This window comes from Canis aureus, chromosome X, assembly GCF_053574225.1.
Source record: "Canis aureus isolate CA01 chromosome X, VMU_Caureus_v.1.0, whole genome shotgun sequence".
Lineage (NCBI taxonomy): Eukaryota > Metazoa > Chordata > Mammalia > Carnivora > Canidae > Canis > Canis aureus.
Window position 1 is genome coordinate 56646839 of NC_135649.1, and position 23150 is coordinate 56669988.

Consider the following 23150-nt stretch of genomic DNA (forward strand, 5'->3'; position numbering starts at 1 on the left):
AGTTTTTTGTGGTTTTCAGAGTACAGGACATTTACTTGTTTGGTTGGGTTTATTCCTAGGTATCTTATGGGTTTGGTGCAATTGTAAATGGGATTGATTCATTGATTTCTCTTTCTGCTGCTTCATTATTGGTGTGTAAAATGCAACAGATTTATGCACATTGATTCTGTATCCTGCGACTTTTCTGAATCTGTTTATCATGTCCAGTAATTTTTTTGGTGAAGGCTTTTGTGTTTTATACCTAGAACATCATCTCATCTATGAATAGTGAATGTCTAACTTCTTCCTTGCTGATTTGGATGCCTTTTAATTCTTTTTGTTGTCTGATTACTGAGGCTAGGACTTCCAGTACTATGTTTAATAAGTACTTAGAGTGGACATCCCTGTCTTCTTCCTGACCATACAGGAAAATCTCTCAGTTTTCCTCCAACTAGGATGATATTACCTGTGCGTTTTTTGTATGCAACCTTTATGATATAGGAAGTCATCTGGCTATCTGACTTTTGTTTTTTGGGAGAGTTTTGATTACTGATTCAATTTCTTTGTTATGGGTCTGTTCAGGTTTTGTATTTCTTCCTGTTTCAGCATTTGTAATTTATAGGTTTCTAGGAATTGATCCATTTCTTCCTGGTTCCCCAATTTGTTGGCATTTAATTTTTCATAATATTCTTTTATAATTGTTTGTATTTCTGTGCTGTTGGTTGTGATCTCTCCTCTCTCATTTGTGATTTTATCTACTTGGATCCTTTTTCTTTTCCTTCTGATAAGTCTGGCTAGGGGTTTATCAATTTTATTAACTCTTTCAGAGAATGAGCTCCTTGTTTCACTGATATGTTCTGTTCATAACATTTATTTCTGCTCCAATCTTTTTTTCTGCTCCAATATTAATTATTTATCTTCTTCTGCTGGCTTTAGGCTTTATTTTCTTTCCTTTTATAGCTCCTTTTGGTGAAATGTTAGGTTGTATGTTTGAGATTTTTCTTGCTTCCTGAGGTAAGCTTGCATTGCTATATACTTCCCTCTTTGGACCACCTTTGCTGCAGCTCAAATGCTTCAGACCATTATATTTTCATTTTTGTTTCCATGTACTTTTTAAATTTTTTCTTTAAACTAGGTCATTCTTATTAAGATTTTGTTTACCCTGCATATATTTTTGGTCATTCTAAATTTTTTCTTGTGATTGACTTCAAGTTTCATAGAGTTCTGGCCTGGAAAAATGCATGGTATGGCTTCAGTCTTTTTGTATTTGTTAAGGCTTGATTTGTGAACAAGTATGTGATCTATTCTGGGGAATGTTCATGCGTCAAAAAGAATGTGTATTCTGCTCTTCTAGGATGAAATATTCTGAATATATCTGTTAAGGTGATATGGTCCAATGTGTCATTCAAAGTCCTTTGTCCTTATTGAATTTCTGCTCAGAAGATCTGCCCATTGGTGTAATTGGCGTGTTAAAATCCGCTAATTTTATTGTATTATTATTATTATCAATGGGTTCCTTTATGTTTGTTATCACCTGATTTATATATTTGGGTGCTCCCAAGTTGGGGGTATATTTACAATTTAGATCTTCTCATTGGATAGACCCCTTTATTAGGATATAGTGCCCTTCTTCAACTCTTGTTACAGCCTTTTTTTTTAAAGATTTTATTTATTTATTCATGAGAGACACAGAGAGAAAGGCAGAGACACAGGCAGAGGAAGAAACAGGCTCCATGCAGGAAGCCTGATACGGGACTCGATCGGGATCTCCAGGATCACACCCTGGACTGAAGGCGGTGCTAAACCGCTGAGCTATCCGGGCTGCCCTTGTTACAGCCTTTGGATTAAAATCTAGTTTATCTGATATAAGCATTGGTACTCTGAGTTTCTTTTGATGTCCATTAACATAATAAATGGTTCTCCATCCCCTCACTTTCATTCTGGAGACATCTTTAGGTCTAAAATGAATCTTTTGTAGATGGTATATAGATGGGTCTTGGTTTTGATACCCTGTGTCTTTTGATTGGAGCATTTAGTCCATTTACATTCAGAGTAATTGTTGATATGAATTTAGTGTTATGGTATTACCTATAAAGTCCGTTTTTCTGGAAATGTTCCCTGATTCTTTCTAGTATTTGTTGCTTTTTGTCTTTCTTTACAACTCAGAGTCTCTAATGGTTCTTGAAGGTTTGGTTTAGTGGTCATAAACTTTTTAAGTTTTTGTTTGTCTGAGAAACTCATTATCTCTGCTTCTATTCTGAAGGACAGCCTTGATCGATGAAGTTCTTGGCTGTAGAATTTTCCCAATCAACACATTGAATATACCATGCCAGTCTTCTCACCTGCCAAGTTTCTGTGGGGAAATGTGCTCCTAATCTTATTTGGCTTCCCTTATAAGTTAGGGATATTTTTTTACCCTTCCTGCTTGTAGGACATTTTCCTTATCTCTATATTATGAAAATTTTACTTTGATACGTCTTGGTATATTTTGGCCTACTTTTATTGGATTTTGATGGGAGTTCTCTTTGCCTACTGGACTTGTATCTAGAATATATAAAGAACTTTCAAAATTCAACAATATGAAAACAAGCAAACCAATTAGAAAAAGGGGATAAGACATGATGAGACATTTAAACAAAAAGGATATAGATAAGGGGCTCAATATCACTAGCCATTAAAGAAATTCAAATTAAAATCACAATGACATCACTACACACACCTATGAGAGCAGCTAAATTTACAAAGGACAACACAAAATGCTGGCAAGGATGTGGAAAACTTGAGCGACTGATATATTGCTGGTGGGAATATAAAAATAGCTACTCTCAGACACAATTTGGCAGTTTGTTATAAACTAAACATACACATACCATGTGACCCAGCAATTGCAATTTTGGGCATTTGTCCCAGAGAAATGAAAGTTATATTACATGAACACCTGTATATAATTGTTCATAGAAGCTTTATTAATAATCAGTTTATTAAAAACTGAGCACTGGGTGTTATGCTATATGTTGGAAAATTGAACTCCAATAAAAAAATTTTAAAAAATAAAAATAAAAACTGTGACATTACTCTTTAAAAAATAAATAATAATAATTCCCCCCAAAAAACTGGGAACAAGATGTCCTAAAATAGATGAATGGTTACACAACTATTCAGCAAGAAAATGGAAAAATTATTGATGCATGCAACAATTTGGATGGATATTAAGAGAATTATGCTGAGTGGAATAAAAGCTAATCTCAAAAAGTCACATAATGTATTATTCCATTTTTAGAAAATTCTTAGAATGATGGAATACACATTAGTGGTTCTCAGAAATTAGGGATCTGAGGTGGAGATGGACAATAAGGGAATAGCAGGAGAGAACCCTGTGGTGATGGAACATGTATAGATTTGTGGTGTTGGTTATACAAATCTATATGTGCAATATAATTCCATAGAAAGACACACACACAGATATACACACCAGTAAGTATACATAAAACTGGTGAAATATGAATAAGGTCTTTGGTTACAGTACTGTAAATTTTCTGATTTTCATATTGTATTATACTTATATAAGATATTGCCTTTGGGATAAACTAGTTGAAGGAAACACAAGGCCTTTCTATATTCTTTTTGCACTTATTGTCAATCTACAATTATTTCTAAATAAAAAAATAAATGAAAGAAATTCAAAGAAATTTTCCCAGCTTTAGGCAGTGAAAGTATAGCCAATGAGGTTTATCTAAGGCATGATTCTTGCTAAAAGAAAATTTCCAGTGATATATGTCCCTTTTCCCTCTCATTTCTATTTAGAATCACTGAAAAGCTTAAAATGGATGAAACTATATATTTCTTTTTTTGTGTATTTTGGCTTCATGATAAAATTTATTTGTAATGATTTTTGTATTTTAGTTGGCCCAATACATTTGTCTCTCTTATTCAAGGTAACGTATTATTCAGAAGATATATTTTCCACTTTAATCAGAGTCAATAATCATTTCCAAAAACCTAAATAGTGCCACTTGGTCTGAAAAGTTAATATAGTATCTAACATTGTCTCAGGAATAAAAAAAAAGCACTCGACTGAATAGACGACATTTAAATTATTATAGTGTCAATACATAGCCCAATCTTCCTCTAAACTGAAATTAGTCCATTTGTATAAAAACGAATATGATATTTTTATTCTAGATGAGATATACTAGATGTACTTTAGATTCTTATGATCATAGTAAATTAAAATTATTAGCTTTTCATCTGTAGCCTGTGGACTGATAGATATAAAATACAATGGGTCAGTCGACTCCAGTCTTGGGCTAGATGATAAATTTATTGTTCCACTGTTTCTATAGAATTTCAGATTTCATCATCAGTGCTTCTTGCACATGTAAAGTTTTCAATAAATAAATTCAATACAAAATGCAAAATATCAAAAACCTCTATTCCTATTAGTGGCTTAGTAGACCACTGACTGCCATAGGAAGAGGATCTTTGTGCCTGCTTTGTGTTTCTGCTTCCACATGCTTTAACTACAATGAATAGTCATGACTGCTTTAAGGAATTCCAGAACTGACAGTTAAAAACCATGTAACACAATGCTGTAACATGCAATTAATTTACTCAATTTCTTTGACAAAGTCTGTGGAAAAATAAAATCAAAAGCTTCTCTTAGCTGATAAGTCAGTTTACTCAAAATACTTGAGTCAAAACTAAAATACCAATTTTAGTTAAGTAATTTTGGTCAAAGTCTAAAAGGACATCACTGCCAGGAAAATCTCAGACTATACAGAGATTTAAATGTCTGCATATGAAAATTCAAGAGAAAATGCAAATTATTGAGACATGTACTGTCACCCAATTTTACAAGGTACAGCAAGAGGTGGGCTACATGAAGCATACGCTAATGATATTTCTTCAGTTTTCTGAAATTTCCACATAATAGCAAAGTTGGCATTTTATAATTTCCAGAGCTATAAATCACTTTTAAATCATGATGATACTACTCAAAACAGATGTGAAAACATGTTTGCCACAAGTGTGTAAACTGCTTATTTGTCATATTTAATAATGTTGAGACCTCTATTTTAACTTCATTTCCTTTTAATGAATCTATTGAAGAAAATATATTTTACCTTAATATCACATATATAACTGGCAGAATTTGACATTGAAAAACTCATTTAAAAGAAAGCTTTCCACTTAGCCTGGATGCAGCGTAATATGCCACTCTTATCTACTAATATCCTCATCAGAATGTGTGATCAACCTATTTGATTGAAATGAGTAAAACTCCCATTCTACATTAAAAGATTCAGAAGTGCCAGTACATACTACTGCACATTTTATGAAAATCAGTTATTGTACATCTGTACTAGCATTCCAGCTGATTTTTCATAAGACACAATAGTGTGTACTTGAGCACTGCAGCACACAGACCAGGCCTAAATGCCATTTTGACTTATGGGGTTTGCAGTTCTGATTGAATCACATGTATCATGTACAGCTTGAGATTTTCCTAGAAAAGTTGCTTTACTACTACACTGTCCTTCAAATAGTTTTGACTTGGTGGGAAGGAGGTCTCAGGAACAAATTGTTGCTGGGCTAAGAATGAAATTTGATCTTTAACTAGAATTATATTACTTGTAAGAGTTTAGGTATTTTAAACTGACTTCTTCCATTCTGGAAAGTATTCTGAAATCAATCATTTACATGTCAGAGATCCAGAGGGTATAGCCTTTCAGAGTTTGGATAAGAAATGACTAAACGTGTGGCAAGGAAATCAACAATGGATCAATGAAATTAAAATCATACATGATTCCAAATTCTAACTAAAATGCCCATTTATGTAATTAGGAAGCAAGTTCGGTATAGAGAAGAAAGATAAATTTCTCCATTAACTATTCAGCTTATGGAGTCTTTTTTTTTTCTATATATTAGGAGTATTTTTAGTAGGGTTAGAAAAATGCACCCTATACTGAAGTACAAACTGATTGCTTGATGATCTGATAAATTACATGTTAGTTTATGTTCTTTAGCTTAGAGTTACTGTTTAATTCATGTTAGACATAATGTATAGCCTATAAGATACGCCAATATGTTTTCTTTTTTTCTCTTTTAACCTTTTTTAAAAAAGACTTTATTTATTCATGAGAGACACACGCACGGAGAGGCAGAGATACAGGCAGAAGGAGAAGCAGGCTCCATGCACCAGAAGCCCAACGTGGGACTCGATCCCAGGTTTCCAGGATCGCGCCCTGGGCCAAAGGCAGGCACCAAACCGCTACGCCACCCAGGGATCCCTATCTTTTAGCCTTTTAAACAAAATTGTACTCAGTTTTCATACAAAGATAACATGACTTTGAAATTCTTACTCTCCCTACCTTATTTAAACTGATATCCAAAGGAAAAAAAAAAAACTAGATACTGTGCAGAGATGATACATGTACCTCAGTGGATCGAAAACTAGATTGGTATCATATCTATCAAAATTCTAGGTAAATAAATACTTGGTTGGAGTAACTTGCTAAGCTTTCATTTGAAATGCCCAAGTAAGCATATATTTAAAAAATCTCTTTTTTATGGTTGAGAGAAACATCTTTTCTCCATGACGGCAATCCAGTTTTTCAAATGTAATTATCAAATTCTAAGTCATTTAAACATAGTTAACAAAGTGCATATATAATAAAAAGAGTCAGATGTTTCTGATCAGGCATAATAATAGGACTTAAAGGGAACTTTCCAACCACAGGCACTGAAAAACTTCAGGTTGAAAAGTAATTTATTAACATTAAATAAACTTTAGGTAAGGATTTTTTTTTTTACTACTAAAAGAATTTATCTAAAGCCAGTGTAAATATATTCTGATTAGGAAATGTGGATGCAATATACAGCACTGGCATGTTAATTTAGTTACTATCCAATATTTATATGCCCATCAAATAAGCAATAATAATTTTACTTTTATTATCCTTTTGGAATTTTTTGATGGTTGGTCCATTATCCTGATCAACAATAAGTTCCTCTCTATTGTTGGACATTATAGCTATAAATAAAGATAAAACTCAGTAATTTTCTTGCAAAACATCCAAAAGAAAGGTAGAAAAGTATTACATAAATATCTATTTTACTCCAATAACAATTAGCATGAATTGTATACATCTCTAATTCTGAAATAGTGGAATCATTTGTGCTGGTTTGATGAATATATAATTTAAAAATCAATAAGCTGCTCAACCATGTGAATTTTTAAATTGGAATTAATATATACAGCATATATAATTGCCCACAGATTTTCTTTAAATCACTTTAAAAGTTTGCTCTTTTAAAATACATAGCAAATTAGCTATTTATCTGCATAATTAATAATCTACTTCCCAAAATGTTTCTAGAAATAATTACTACTTAATTTCCTGAGTTTAAAATAATTACAGATTCAACTCACTTTACAGAGTATTTTGCAAATACATATAGCAAAATTAATTGGTTAAGTATAACTTTCTGGTAATTATTATAAATACTTCTTCACAAAAACAGTTCTATTGAAAGAGGAAAAACATGCCAATTTTCATAGTTTATCATTTAATTCTTTTTTGTTATATTTTATTAAAACATTGTATTGCTTTATTAAATAAAATATGGTCACATTACACCAAAATTTCTCAATTTTTTTTTTGTTGCTGCTATAGTCTATCTCATTATCATGCTCAGACAACTGGGAATGTGCATAGACAGGCTAATTACTACCAGCGAGGTTAGAAATGTTTTATGTGGTTAATGTATTTTTTTAGAATAACACATTGCTTTAGAAATATTTGATTTTACTTCTAAATGTAAGATACCATTCCCTTACAATATATCTATCACATAGTATATTTCCCTATGCTGCTTTTAGCCAACTCTCAATATTTATTTCTCTCTCTCTTTTTGGCCCCTCCCCTCAATACAAAGATTATCCTAACAGAATAATATGTGTTTTGGTTTCTTGATTCATTAATGGTCATCTGGCTATATCTCTTTGTCTTGCTCAGACTGCCTTAAATCAGTTGCACACAGTATTATAACAACCAAAAGCTATGACAAAGTAAAGCTAGAAGACCCATTACCTCTTCCAGGAATTAAATTCACTCCCTTAAGACCACTAACCTCGGGAACCCTGGGTGGCGCAGCGGTTTAGCGCCTGCCTTTGGCCCAGGGCGCAATCCTGGAGACCCAGGATTGAATCCCACGTCGGGCTCCCGGTGCATGGAGCCTGCTTCTCCCTCTGCCTATGTCTCTGCCTCTCTCTCTCTCTCTCTGATGACTATCATAAAAAAAAAAAAAAAAAAAAAAGACCACTAACCTCAAGTTCTAGCTCAGTGATTCTTAACTCTGGCTACACATTAGAATCTTATGAGACACTGAAAAAAAAAAAGTGCCTCCAGGTTTTATTCCAGACTAGGTAAATCAGAATTGGAGCATGTAACCTGGGCATCCAGATTTGTAAATGCCCCACAGGTGGTTATAATGGGAAGCCAGATTTAAGACTCACTGGGCTTACTATAAGCTGCAAACAATAAATAATATTGGCAGACTGAGACGTGGAAGAATTTCCAGAAGGGAGAAATAATATTCATCCTTCCCCAGGAGAGTTTCAGAAACTAACACCTCTGCTAATCTCTCAAATACCACTTTCCCCCACAAAACAAAACAAAACAAAACAAAAAAACAACAACAACAGAAACAAAAAACAAAAAAACACCACTTTGGAGAGGCTTCAAGCAGTCACTATTATGAAGCATAAAATCTTAGAGTGCATATAAGGAACATCCCTATAGAGTAAGACTAAAAGCGGAGCAGAAATCATTTTTCCTAGAGGAGATGGATATTTAGGAAATTAGGTTCTGTAGATACAGAAAATAAAGATTTTACCATCTTGTTTGGTTCATAATTGTTATATACTAAATGAGAACTTGTTACAAGTGAATGCACTTGGTAACATCTGTATACCTGAGTAAAATCAGGCAGCAAGGAATGATAAGCAATTATGACAGACAGGGCAGCCCTGGTGGTGGAGCAGTTTAGCGCCGCCTGCAGCCCGGGGTGTGATCTTGGAGACCTGGGATCGAGTCCCACGTCATGCTTCCTGTATGGAGCCTGCTTCTCCCTCTGCCTGTGTCTCTGCCCCTCTCTCCCTCTGTCTCCATGAATAAATAAAATCTTTTAAAAAATCATGGTAAAGACGCAGCAAAAAACAGTGCTTATCCCTCACACTTCATTAGCATTTTAAATTTCTAAAGTATTTTTCCATATATATTTCATTTGACTTCACAAAAATCCAGTGTGTTAGGCATGGCAGTAATTATTTCCATATATTAAGTAAATAAACTCATTATGGTTAAGTGACATACCCAAGATCTCATAGCTAGTCAGTGCCAGAACCATGGCTAATTCAAGTCTCCAATATGCCACATCACTGACAAAAGCATAGTATTTCTGGAATAGTGTCTATGGTATAAGACTTCTGAGATAATAAAAAGCAACAAAATGTTAAATACTTGTGATCTAAATTATTGAGATTACAGCAAATTATATATTGATTCACATTTTAGTCACTCTTAAATGATCAACAGTTTAAAAGATATTTTATCTTTCATTATTCAAAGATGCAGTGAATGTAGCAAATGTATTATATCACCTGAACTGTTAAATACCAATATTTTGAACTATCTTAACATATACGCTTAAAAATATCCCATCATATTGTTCCCATTGAATCCAGTGATGCAGTAAACGAAGGCCCTTCCAGAGAAGAAACTTGTAACACTTTAAGTTTCATTTTGTTGTTCAGCAATAAAAAATGACCACTTCAAAAAGCCCCCCTTTTTTAAGGAGAGATCAACTCCCCCAGTTTCTTTCTTAATAATGAAGAATTTCCTGAAAGAATATATCTAATTTCTGTTTTAGATGAGACACTTACCCATCCTCTCTGAATGGTGATCCATCTGAGAGGGAGAGCTGGACACACTGCTGCTGGGGTGGGAGGAAGCCTGACTCCCAGGATGATGGTTCTCTTCCAGAGAGGCAACAGGAGAAGGACTCTCTGGGATCCGTTCCTGACACGAAAGGAAATGTCACCTGTTCACCAAGGTTTTTTTTTTATGTTGGTTGAGTCCATAACATTTGAAATTTTGACTTTTCACTTATCCCCAAAGTATGCATGTTCATAATACCTGATCTTAAATGTGTATCTTTAGACAAATACATAATTTTTGTTCTTGTGAAATTAGTAAGATATTATGAGGGCTAAATAAGAGAACATGAAAGGGCTCAGTGTCATGCTGGATATATATAGAGATTCAAGAAAGGCTAGTTTCCATTTCCTTTCCTAGAAAATTCATGAAGAATTACGAACATAGGTGGGTAGTGAGGATTGGTGTTATTATAAACTTTTATATTTACATAAAGAATATACCAAAGCCTAGAGGGTGGTCCTACTCTCTAAGATCTCCCAAAAGTAAACACTTGAGAGCCAAGGAATAAAACTCACCGATAGTGGCATCTGGTACATATTGAGTCTTTCTGCACAAATAAAAATTATGGAGAAAATATACATGCACTCTATTAGACCTCAGGAATATATGTTGAATTCTGCCACCAAAATGGTTTGGTAGACACAGGACATAATGATGAATTTTCCAAACTCACACTAAAACCTATCAGTATCAATATTTGTATTGTTTAGATTTTTATGGTTTTAAATAATAAGTTTGAATAAAAATAAAACATTCATTTTACATACCTCTACAGTAACTGTTGTAGTTCTCAAAAATTTTGTGACTCTGGATAATGCTATAAAACTCTGAAATTATTCACTATGTTTATGCATCACAACTTGATGAGTAAATCTGACAATCATTCAACTAAATTGATCAGTAAAAGAACCAAATTGCTGTGTTTATGCATATATGCAATAAACGTGACTGGGTAATAGGCAAGTTGGGACAGAGAATGTTTGTTCTATAAAATATTTAATTCATCCATAACAGGCTTCTTAAAAGTTCTAATTATCTGTAATGACATCAGCATTCTAATCGTCATAATATTAAGAATTAGTTTGTCAAAAATGTGCTTGTGCATTTTCATATTGATTTTGCATGAGACCTAAAATTTATAAATTCCTTAAAGAAAACTATTGTTTGTTTAAATACAAAAGTAATAGCATGAGAGTTAAAGCTTATTATTTCATTAGTAGAAGTCAACATTTTGCAATGTCTATCATTGTGGCAGGCAGAATAGGGGCCCCCAAAATGTTAACTCCACATCCTAATGACTGAGACCTCTGAATATGTTACATCACTTGTGTATATGTTACATCACATAGTAAATGGATTTTTCAGATGTGATTGAGAATCTTGAGATAGATAAATTATACTTAGAGGCAGAAAGGAAAGGTCAGAGGGAAATATTATGGAACCATGAGCCAAGAAATGTGGGTGGCTTCTAGAAGCTGAAAAATGCAAGGAAATGGATTCATCCCTGGAAGCTACAGAAAGAAATGCAGCCCTGCCAACACTTTTAGATTTTAGCTCAGTGATACCCATGTTAGACATCCAACCTACAGAACCATAAGAAAATAAATGTGCATTGTTTTAAGCCACTAAATTTATCATATTTTGCTATAGCAGCAAGAAAACACTAATACAGTCTTCAATGAAGTAGTTTTATTTTTAATGGTGTTTTATATTACTGTTTAGCATATAATTAACATCTGATAATTTTAATAAAATGAATAGTAGACTTTGCGTATATTAGTTGCAGTATTATTCCTAATTAAATAGTGATAATTATAATAAACTTATGTTGCACTTTAAATGCTCTATAACTGGTTTCATACCTCAAAAACAATGTTTCAATGTTTTTAATATACATTTCATTTATATTTACACTAAAGATAAATATCTAGTTGTAAAGCTACATTTATAGTACAAAATGAACATATAAGCAAAGCAGAAGAGTTTTTATTTTCTAAACAATTACCCTTGTATTCTGGAGTGATGGGATAAGGATAGACAGCAAAGTATATACAGCTCTTGTACTGATTCCTTTACTTTCTAATAAACTAGTAGTTTATTAGTTGTGAAATTAAACCAAAATTGTCATGACTGAAAATATATTCTTTAAATAGCATATGTACACAGACAACACCTATGCAAGGAATTTTTGATATAAGATCAAAATTAGTTTTTGGTTTTCACTGTTGCATAGACTCAATGATTCTATGCCAAAATATGTACATAAATTGTAAAACATTCAGTATTTGTCTTTGAATTGTAACATTGAAAATGTGTTGAAAAAATATGTAATTCAATGTCCTACTTTTAAGTTTGATGGACATCTGAATGAATGGACAGGGACAATGTACAGCAGTTAGTAGGCTAAACTAGAACTGAAAAAAATCACTGTATGGTGGCAAACAGGAATCATACACATAGAAATATATGCTGCCATAATAAAAATGGAAAATTTTTAAATGATTCATAAAATCGATGATTTGGAAAAACAAGAGAATCCAACTAACAGTGATCATTGCTCTTGTTCACTCCACCTAATAAAAAATTAAAGCTCATTTTGAATTTAAAAAAAAATTGAAAGAACATCTACACAAATAGAAAATGCTACGAAAATGAGAAAAGATACAATACTACAAAGGAAGATTCCCTCAAATGATTAAGATTAGCAAATGATCAAATAATATAAACTCAACCTACTCTTCAACTCTTTCTTTGACATTTTCAACACCATATTAGGTGATAAATAACTTTGAAAACATGATTTAGGGTGACAGTAATATTCTCATAAAGTAATATTTCTCATAATATTCTCATAAAGTAATATTTCTCCTTTAAGATATTACACTTTCCAAATTCAGTCAAGGTTCAGTTCATTGTTATTGTTTTCCTAAGGCATCACAGAGGTCTGACTTTTTCACCATGTAAACTGTATTAGATAACTTCAGTGCCTTATATTGATTAAGAGTTAGGTGGGTTTAAAAATATATATGTCTGTGTGGAACTGGGAATATTTAATTTCTCTTAAAGTAACATAGTTCTATGAACAATTTATTTGCAATAAACAGATCAATTTTTCATCCTTGTAATCGGTATGCATCTATTTAGCTATTTAATTGCAATGTGCTTTGGTTCATTAGGTGGCTACTCTTGTGTCTCAGCCTAGTTAAAATTTCACAGCAAGTTAATCTGTTTTATTACAAATGAGAACACAAGTGATAATGTCCTCATCATTTGCCAAATACAGGGTTAACGGTAATTGCAACAAATCAATAAGGGCATTTAAAAAGGAAAATTGCAACTCTAAAACTCCAATCACTTATAGTCATTGATGAGTTCATTTTATTTGGTATTTATGACTTTTACAACCCTGTCACACTTCATGTATTTCATTTGGGCCCCATTGACAACAGCTGTAGCTCTTCTGAAACACTACAGTTCTTCTCTAGATTCAAAGTAGCCAAGGGGAGACATTTCCAAGATTGATAAATACTTAATCAAATGCCCATTTCCCCCTGCAATTAGTAAAATTATCTGTGATAATAACTCAAATTCTAGCATGTATGTTTATAGTTCAGGGCTTATGCCTAATAAGAAACATTACAGAAAATGTTATTATTTAGTACATACTATGCCCTCTTTTATCATACTTTTCCCCTTTCGGGGGGCATATATCACAAGTAGTCAAAGGAGACATTCATCATATTAAATCATTTGAAAGTACATTTGAACCTTAATAAAGAATAGGGTCAATGCTTAGAAAATTCATTTTTATACAAGGTTTAACACAATCAATTTGGTTTAGGATTTAGTTTTTTGGCACTTAAGTATCAACTCTGCCGATTTTCATGTATATCCTTTATTTCATCTCAATATATTCCTTTACATCCTTGGAAATATGGTAGTATACATGGAATGTGTGAAGTACTAATAAATGCATATTAAACATGTGTTTATATGTATGTGTACATGTGTATAGTTGACTTTTACTAACAACTGTATCAATCAATGTTAAATTGTTACCACTGACATCTTATTATATTGTTATCAAATAGTGTGATTATTATATAATTTTTTATAATTTTTATTTAATTGGAATTCAACTCTCTATAATTATGCTTCCAAATAGTAATCTGTTAATGAGTTTCTAAAGGATTTAATGGCTTCACTACTGAGGAGTGGCTTTTGGAAGTTTCTCTGAGTGCTAGATATTTTTTATTCATGCATTTGTCATGATATTTCATATTTAATTGATGTGCTCCTTCTCTATTGTCACCAGAGTTTTGCAGAAACAGAACAGATTGAAACTTGACAGACTTTAATAATAAAATCAAGGACAGGGAAATGAAAAGTTTATTCATTGTTGCTGTTAATTTACCTTATTATTAATCCTGAGGAAGAATCTGATGCCCAAATTTGGTATCTCTGAACAACATTGGAAACATGACAACTTATGGATCTTTACAAATTGATTTAAGATTTACTCTCTGGGGGCACTTGGGTGGCCAATTAAGCAGCCAACACTTGGTTTTAGCTCAGGTCATGATCTCGAGGTCCTGGAATCAAGCCCTACATTAAGCTCTGTGCTCAAAGGGGAATCTGTGGATTCTCTCTCCCTCTCCCTCTGCCCCGCCCCCTGCTCATGCTCTATCTCTCTAAAATAAACAAGTTTTTATTATAAAAAAGTCTGTATTCCATGATTAACAATTATGAATGTTAACATAGGTGACTATGGCAGGATTTTCATGAATTTAGATAATATAGGCACATTGAGGTTGCAGCTGGAACACAAAACCATGAAACACTGCAAAATCATAGGCACAGTCTACATGTGATATAAGTTATATTAGGGCAAAGGATCCTTTCGCACCTTCAATATGATCAACTTGTTCTGGAAGAGGGTGACATTTTAAGGAATCAGTCATAATATCTACTCATGGCTTACAAATGCCCTTGAGTGGGAAAATATATTAATTCAGTGGGAAAATGCAGAGTTTCCAAATTGTGTTTTGGGCTTGGACCACCACCACCCACCCAAACACACAGACACACAGACACGCAGACACATGCGCGCACACACACACACACACACACACACACACACCCTTCAGTTCTCATTCAATATATCTTCACCTCATGTTCTAAAAGATAGTAATTGCTTTGTCTTCTCATAGAGCATTGTTTTTCTTTTTCAAATTCTATTTAAATTCCAGTTAGTTAACATAAAGTATAATATTAGTTTCAGATGTATAATTCAAAATAAAGCCTCAACCAGTGATTTTTTTCAGTGAATTTGAATTATCATAAAGAATCCTGTGTTAATTTTAATACCAGATGTTCACAAGTTAATGCCACTGCCTTGTGACCATTTCCTATCAATTCATTAATTGCCAGCTGCTTGGCCAAACAAAAAACAGAGCTAGTCAGATGGTACTGGTAAACAGCCAAATAACTGCGTCCTATGTAAATTTCTCAAATTTCTTGTCAGAGAAAACTATGCCACACGGATATTACAAAGTATCCCATGATGTATGGAATTGTTGAATCGCTATATTGTACACCTGAAACTAATATAACACTTTATGTTAACTAGCTGCAATTAAAATAAAAATTTAAAAACAGTTTCCCACAGATAAAAAAAAAAGGTACTTAAATGTCAAATAGGAAATAGGTTTTTATACCAGTCAGATATATTTTACCTATTTTGCTCTCAGGATCTTGCCACACTCAGTGATATAACTGAATGATGAATAGCCTTGCAAGCCTACTGATCATAATGCAGATTCCAATTCCTGTTATAGCTACATGAGTTATGAAATACAAATGCTACTAGTGGAGCCAGTGGTAAAGGGATCTGCAGCAGAACTAAAGAATTGTGCTTGGAGTAACAATATTTCCAACTAATTTTTGTAAAAACAAAAACCAAAAAAAGAAAAAAAATTGCAACTTGTAATGTCTTTTCTAGTTTTGAAATTAAATTCTGCATCACTATCATTTATTTTAGAAATTCTCCCCAAAGTTTAATATCCAATTAATCATTTTTAATTCATGCAACAAATATTTATTAAGAATCTAATGTACCAATTGGGGATGGAAAGAAGGTCCATGGATATTTTCACATGAGATGTATATGTTCATAGTTCAAACTAAAGACTAAACAATTCCCCATAAACATTCAAAGATGGCTCAAAATAAAATACAAATCAGATCAATTTGGGTATTAGAATGGACACTCCTTTCCAGTCCCCACCAAATTCCTTTTTTTTTTTTTTATTTTTTTCCCCACCAAATTCCTAATTCTTTTTTCCTGCGTGGAGATCAAAGCAGCCATGACAGGTGAACAAATAAATGCTTTGCAGAGAGAGAGAGAGTCCAATACATGTATATGTATCTAATGGTGAGGGAACCCTTAGTTCTGGTACTGATAAGGGTTACACAGAGGAATGTATATAAAGGAAGTGACTCTTTTCTCAGGCTAGATCTTGGCCATGATATTGGTTTCTACTTATTGATATGGATCCTTGAATATAAAACATAGTAAAATAAAACAATATTTTCTAATATACACTGGCTATTTACTAAATGCCAAACAGTGTTCTAAGTGTGTTGACAAGCCTTGTCTCATTTAGTTTCATGTTAACACTACGAGGTAGGTATAATTACTCTAGCCATTTCACAGGAAGATGAGGCAAACTGAGATACAGGTATACTAATTTGCTTAAGGTCACATAAAAAGGAATGGTGAAACCAAAAATCAAATACAGGCAGGCATTCTAACTTCAGAGCCCATACTCTTACCCATTAGGACGTAATGCCTCCAATGAAATCTGCTTCTTAATTGATCTAACTTCACTAATAAACTATGATGGTTCTAGCCAGAAACAGTATATAATTCTATAAATTATTCTGAAGGTGGAGCTTACATATGTTTCATTTTAGTGTTTTTGACAAAGCAATGTGACATACTCATTTGCACATATCAAATCTTGCAAAATCAGTGAATTCTGTGTTCTTGCCCTCTTTTCTAACAAAAAAATGATGAAATAATAATAATACAGTAAGCCAGTATTCAGCAATAACTGTCCTTTTTAGCCAACTGCAAGGCTAATTGCAATATACTTGATTTTTTTAGTCTGTATTACCCTTTTCCTCAAAGATCACCAGTGATTCACAACCTTTTGCCCACCCTACTTAATGCTCTAAAACAGTGCTATCCAATAAAATGTTCTGCAGTGATGCAATGTTCTGCACTTGCATTGTCTAATATGTGTCACAAGTGATGTGTGACTTTTGAGCACTTGGAATGTGACTACTTGCAACAGAGCAACTGAAGTTTTCATTTTCTTTAATTCATTTAAATTGAAATAGCCATATATGTCTAGTGGCTGCTCTATTGAACAGTGTTGTTACACGGATATGTCTATGTATCTAAAACTCATTGCTGGACTCCCTGGGTGTGTCAGTCAGTTAAGCATCTCCCCTCAGTTCAGGTCATAATCCTGGGGTCCTGGGATCAAGCCTCACAGGCTCCCTACTCAACAGGAGTCTGCTTCTCCCTCTTCCTCTGCCCTTCCCCTCCATCATGATTGCTTTCTCTCTTAAATAAATAAAATATTTTAAAAAACATTGTTATTTATAATGGTTACATGGTTTACATCCATGGAGATAGGGAATTGTATTAAACTATAAGCAAATTTATATATATATATATTCATATATATATATAAATTTTATATATGTATATATAAATTTTAGAAGTACAAGTTTCTAAAAGTCACCTCACTTCTCAGATCCCTAAAAAGCTATGTTTTTTCTCTCCTACCTGTGAAAAGAAAATTTTTAAAAGATGACAGCGGTGGTGAATAAACAGCCATGTCTATTCTTCATGTTAGTTTTCACTATTTGAGGGCATTTGCAGGAATCCACATCTCTAATTACCAAATGTTTCTCACACTGAGGTAGAAACATTTACACACTGGTAGAAGAAAAATACTCAAAGGCAAACATGTTCCTTTCAGTTTGACATCATTCTTTGTTAAGATGGTATAATTTCAATGGTGAAACAAACTACTTAGTCATTAATTTTCATAGAGGTTTCTCAAACTTTTAGTTAACATGTTATGTTACTCTGAAGAAATAGAAATTAGTAGACAAAGTGGTTTCAAAAGTTTTGGTTTTGTTTAATGGATATGAAGGGAGAATGGCATGAAGAGTTTGATTTGATAAACATTTCGTATTTCATATAATGCTTTAAAAGGAAAGTCTTATCTTGAAGTGAAGCCTGTTCAAACTAGGGCCAATTATTAAATATCCACAGCAATTTTGTGAGTCAGGTATTAAAATGATGGTAACTTGAAATCACTCCTGATGGAAATATTTACAACACAGAAATTGGAAAGTGTTATAAGTCAGAGCTTTTCATTTTTATTTATTTATTTTTAGATCTGGTTTACAGGCATACTATTGGATGCTGGTTCAAATAAAAAACTAGAATGTTTAAGTCCTTTATAGGAATCTGGGGGTTTTATTTCATTGTAATATTCAACATTATCTGACTAGACAAATATTAAGTATATGAATAAGTACACTAAATGCTGTAGTCATTTGAGTTTTTGAGCATTCAAAGGAATACAAATAGAGTGTTATATGATAAAAATACATGTTAGGTAAATATGCACTCAATTATAGTTGTCTGCATCCCATGTAGTTCCCTTTAAAGAACCTGAAAAATTGGAAACCAACATTAGTGCAGTAACAAAACATCTATTAAAATATTAAACAAAGTCTGTAGGAAAATTCAAATCTTTATATTAGTTTCCATTCTTGCTATGATTAGGAACCCAGGTCTTACAAAGTATAAAACAAAATCTGCAAAACCATGTTTTCAAGTACATGAGTTCATTTGTCTATTTAAATTCCAATCAAAAATTATAAAACTATTAAGTCTGTTTATTGTTTGTCTCTCCTCATTAGATCATAAACCTTAAAACCTCTTGATACATAATCGGGACTCAATTGTTGGAAAACAAAAAATATAGATGGACCCCAAAACTTTTAAAACTAGGTATCAGTGGCTTATTCTGATTCAATTAGTTAACAAATGGGCTTGCTAACAAATGCCAATTGGGCTGGACTGAATTAAAATGAGGAGTTAACATGACTTATACATTAACCTAAAGAGTTTTTTGATGTAGACTCAATCAGAAGAAATGTATAAACACAGAAATAAATGTAAAGAAAGTGAGATCGATTTTGCAGGAAGGAAAATTGAAGTGCAGAAATATTAAAATAGTTGCTTCCAGACCTTTAATTAAAATGTTAAGTGCTGGTAATTAAATATGGTTTGTAGATCAGTCATTCATTAACTTGATAACCTCTATTTATCATATAGTACTAATACTCAAATCACGTGATGTAAGACCAGCTTCCAAAGGAGATAGAGATCACAGTCTCATGATCATCAGTGGCAAGGCACAGGTATCACCTTAACATAAACTATGCTAAAGAAGAGTAGCTGCATTTAGGATACAAAACTTTCTTTTAATATCATAGCATTTTTTTAAATTCCAGGAACATTTTTAAATGATATGAGGAAAAGGTAAAGTTTTACTTGAAAGCAAATAAAAAGATATGTAAACAATAAGAATAATTCGAACATATGAATAAATTGGTAGGTCTTTTGGTGAACTTTCATAAATTTTAATAAAGTAAACACATATTTTGGACTTTTTGTATAATGCTCCTAATCTCTTTCTGTGTATATTGTTTCTGATATAAATTTATTTCTCTGCAACTGAGTTTTAAAATGCTGATAATAGGGGCAGCTGAGTGTCTCATATGGTTAAGCATCTGCCTTCAGATCAGGTCATGATCTTTGAGGCCGGAGATGAAGCCTCCTCACATCAGGCTGCCAGCTCAGCAGGGAATCTATTTCTCCCTCCTTCTCTGCCTCTCTCTCTGCTCTTGCTCTCTCTCTGTCTCTCTTTCAAATGAATGAATAAAATCTTTATTAAAAATGCTGGAGAATGAACTAGACCACTCTCTTTCACCATACACCAAGATAAACTCAAAATGGATGAAAGATCTAAATGTGAGACAAGATTCCATCAAAATCCTAGAGAAGAACACAGGCAACACCCTTTTTGAACTCGGCCACAGTAACTTCTTGCAAGATACATCCACGAAGGCAAAAGAAACAAAAGCAAAAATGAACTATTGGGACTTCATCAAGATAAGAAGCTTTTGCACAGCAAAGGATACAGTCAACAAAACTCAAAGACAACCTACAGAATGGGAGAAGATATTTGCAAATGACATATCAGATAAAGGGCTAGTTTCCAAGATCTATAAAGAACTTATTAAACTCAACACCAAAGAAACAAACAATCCAATCATGAAATGGGCAAAAGACATGAACAGAAATCTCACAGAGGAAGACATAGACATGGCCAACGTGCACATGAGAAAATGCTCTGCATCACTTGCCATCAGGGAAATACAAATCAAAACCACAATGAGATACCACCTCACACCAGTGAGAATGGGGAACATTAACAAGGCAGGAAACAACAAATGTTGGAGAGGATGCAGAGAAAAGGGAACCCTCATACACTGTTGGTGGGAATGTGAACTGGTGCAGCCACTCTGGAAAACTGTGTGGAGGTTCTTCAAAGAGTTAAAAATAGACCTGCCCTACGACCCAGCAATTGCACTGTTGGGGATTCACCCCAAAGATACAAATGCAATGAAACGCCGGGACACCTGCACCCCGATGTTTATAGCAGCAATGGCCAGGATAGCCAAACTGTGGAAGGAGCCTCGGTGTCCAACGAAAGATGAATGGATAAAGAAGATGTGGTTTATGTATACAATGGAATATTACTCAGCTATTAGAAATGACAAATACCCACCATTTGCTTCAACGTGGATGGAACTGGAGGGTATTATGCTGAGTGAAGTAAGTCAGTCGGAGAAGGACAAACATTATATGTTCTCATTCATTTGGGGAATATAAATAATAGTGAAAGGGAATATAAGGAAGGGGGAAGAAATGTGTGGGGAATATCAGAAAGGGAGACAGAACGTAAAGACTGCTAACTCTGGGAAACGAACTAGGGGTGGTAGAAGGGGAGGAGGGCGGGGGGTGGGAGTGAATGGGTGACGGGCACTGGGGGTTATTCTGTATGTTAGTAAATTGAACACCAATAAAAAATAAATTAAAAAAAAAACAAAAAAACAAATAAAAACCAGGGAGCTCATTGCAAAAAAAAAAAAAAAAAAATGCTGGGAATGGGCAGCCCAGGTGGCTCAGCGGTTTAGCGCCGCCTTCAGCCAAGGGTGTGATCCTGGAGATCCGGGATCGAGTCCCACGTCGGGCTCCCTGCATGGAGCCTGCTTCTCCCCCTGCCTGTGTCTCTGTCTCTGTCTCTCTCTGTCTCTCAGGAATAAATAAATAAAATCTTAAAAGAAATAAAATAAAATAAAAATGCTGGAAATAAGGATATAATATAAATACCAGGAGATCATTAACTGTAGAGTTGCTAGCACAGGTGGCACTCTAATCACATTAAATTGTATATTCTGTGAACTGATTATTTCTCCCAAATTCATATGTTGCAACTCTAACCATAATGTGATGGTATTTGTGTGGAGGCCGAGAAAATTAAGGCCATTCCACCTCAAGTTCAGCGTTAGCACAAGTACAGCCATCTCAGGCCCCTGTGAATAAGAGCGAACTTTACCCTACTTCAGTTACAGGAAAAACCGCAGAACGCTCTTGAAAGCCCCCTATCAGAATGAGAACAGAGCTTAAGAAATTCCTCCACCCCTTCTGGAAATCCCCTAGACCAGCCCATAAAAACCCAGCTGAAACCCGCCTCGGGGTCCAAGTCCCTGCTCTGTTGTGTCGGGTATACTTGGACCCAAGCTCGAGCTTGCTAATAAACCCTCATGCGCTTGCATCCGTGTTGGCTCCTTGGTGGTTTCTCGGATTCGCAATCTTGGGCACAACAATTTAGACATGGAATTTTGGGGGGTTAATGAAGTCATGGGGAGGCATAGCCTTCATGATGGGATTAATACCCTTATAAGAAGAGATATAAGAAATTTTGCTTCCTGTCTGTCTTTGCCATGTGAGAACTACAGTGAGAAAGTGGTAATATGCAAATGAGAAAAAGAGCTCTCACCAGGAATCATAAGGCACTTTGATCTTGGACTTTCCAGTCTCTAGAACTATGAGAAATAAATTTATCATATTTAAACCATCTGGTCTATGGTATTTTGTTATAGCAAACTACTAAGCTAAGACAATATAACACACAGCAAAGAGGGTTAATAAGGTTGTTATGACTTTCCCAAATTCACAGTGCATTTGTCAGAAAGAAATCAAATTTCATAATTATGAAATTCCTTTCAAAATGTTAAATTTTCTAATGGTATTCTGGGAGGTCAATTGACTCTTAGATGGTCAACATCATATAAAAGGTACGGTGACCTCATTTCAAATATTTTGCAAAACAATGAATAATACTAGCTAAAATTTCCATTTTTTTTATGCCAAAATGCTGGGACAAAAAAAAAAAACTGTAAATAGAAGAGGAAGATGGTGGTGGAGTAGGAGGACCCTAGGCTCCTTTAATTCCATGAACACAACTAGATAATTATCAAATCATCCTAAATACCCCAGAAATAGACATGAATACTGACAGAACAAATTCCACAACTAAAGGCATAGAAGAGGCTACATCAAAGGAAGCAGAGTACAGAGATGTGGTTTAGAGAAGAAATAGATCCTGGGTGCTACAGAAAGTAGGGAGCTATGATTGCAGAGAAGTGACCATCAGAGAAGACCACACAGGGGAACACACAATGAGAACATTTCCCCATAGCCATCGATCTAGAAAATGAACTGAGATGAATTCAGTGAGTTCTTGCAACCATCAGGGCTTAAAACCTAGAGTTTTAAAGATCAGAAGTCTTGGCTAGGATAGAGCCTTGCGGGCACTGCCCTTCTCCTGGAGAGGAGGCAGGCAAATAACCCAGGGGCTGATATCATGGAAACATTGATCTGAAGAATGACTGGGAATAGAGTGGGGATATTATTTGCTCTTATTGGAGCATTTCCCTGAGTGTCAG

At 34.0% G+C, this 23150-nt stretch overlaps 1 protein-coding gene across 2 annotated transcripts in view; it reads right to left on the reverse strand.

Annotated features, from left to right (window-relative positions):
• The window catches only part of DACH2 (dachshund family transcription factor 2), a 182477-nt gene that overhangs the window by 117583 nt on the left and 41744 nt on the right, over positions 1–23150 (reverse strand). For both annotated transcript variants that reach the window (XM_077888549.1, XM_077888550.1), the window contains exon 3: positions 9926–10061. In XM_077888549.1, coding sequence (XP_077744675.1) covers positions 9926–10061 — 136 coding nt within the window. The remainder of the gene's footprint in view (positions 1–9925; positions 10062–23150) is intronic.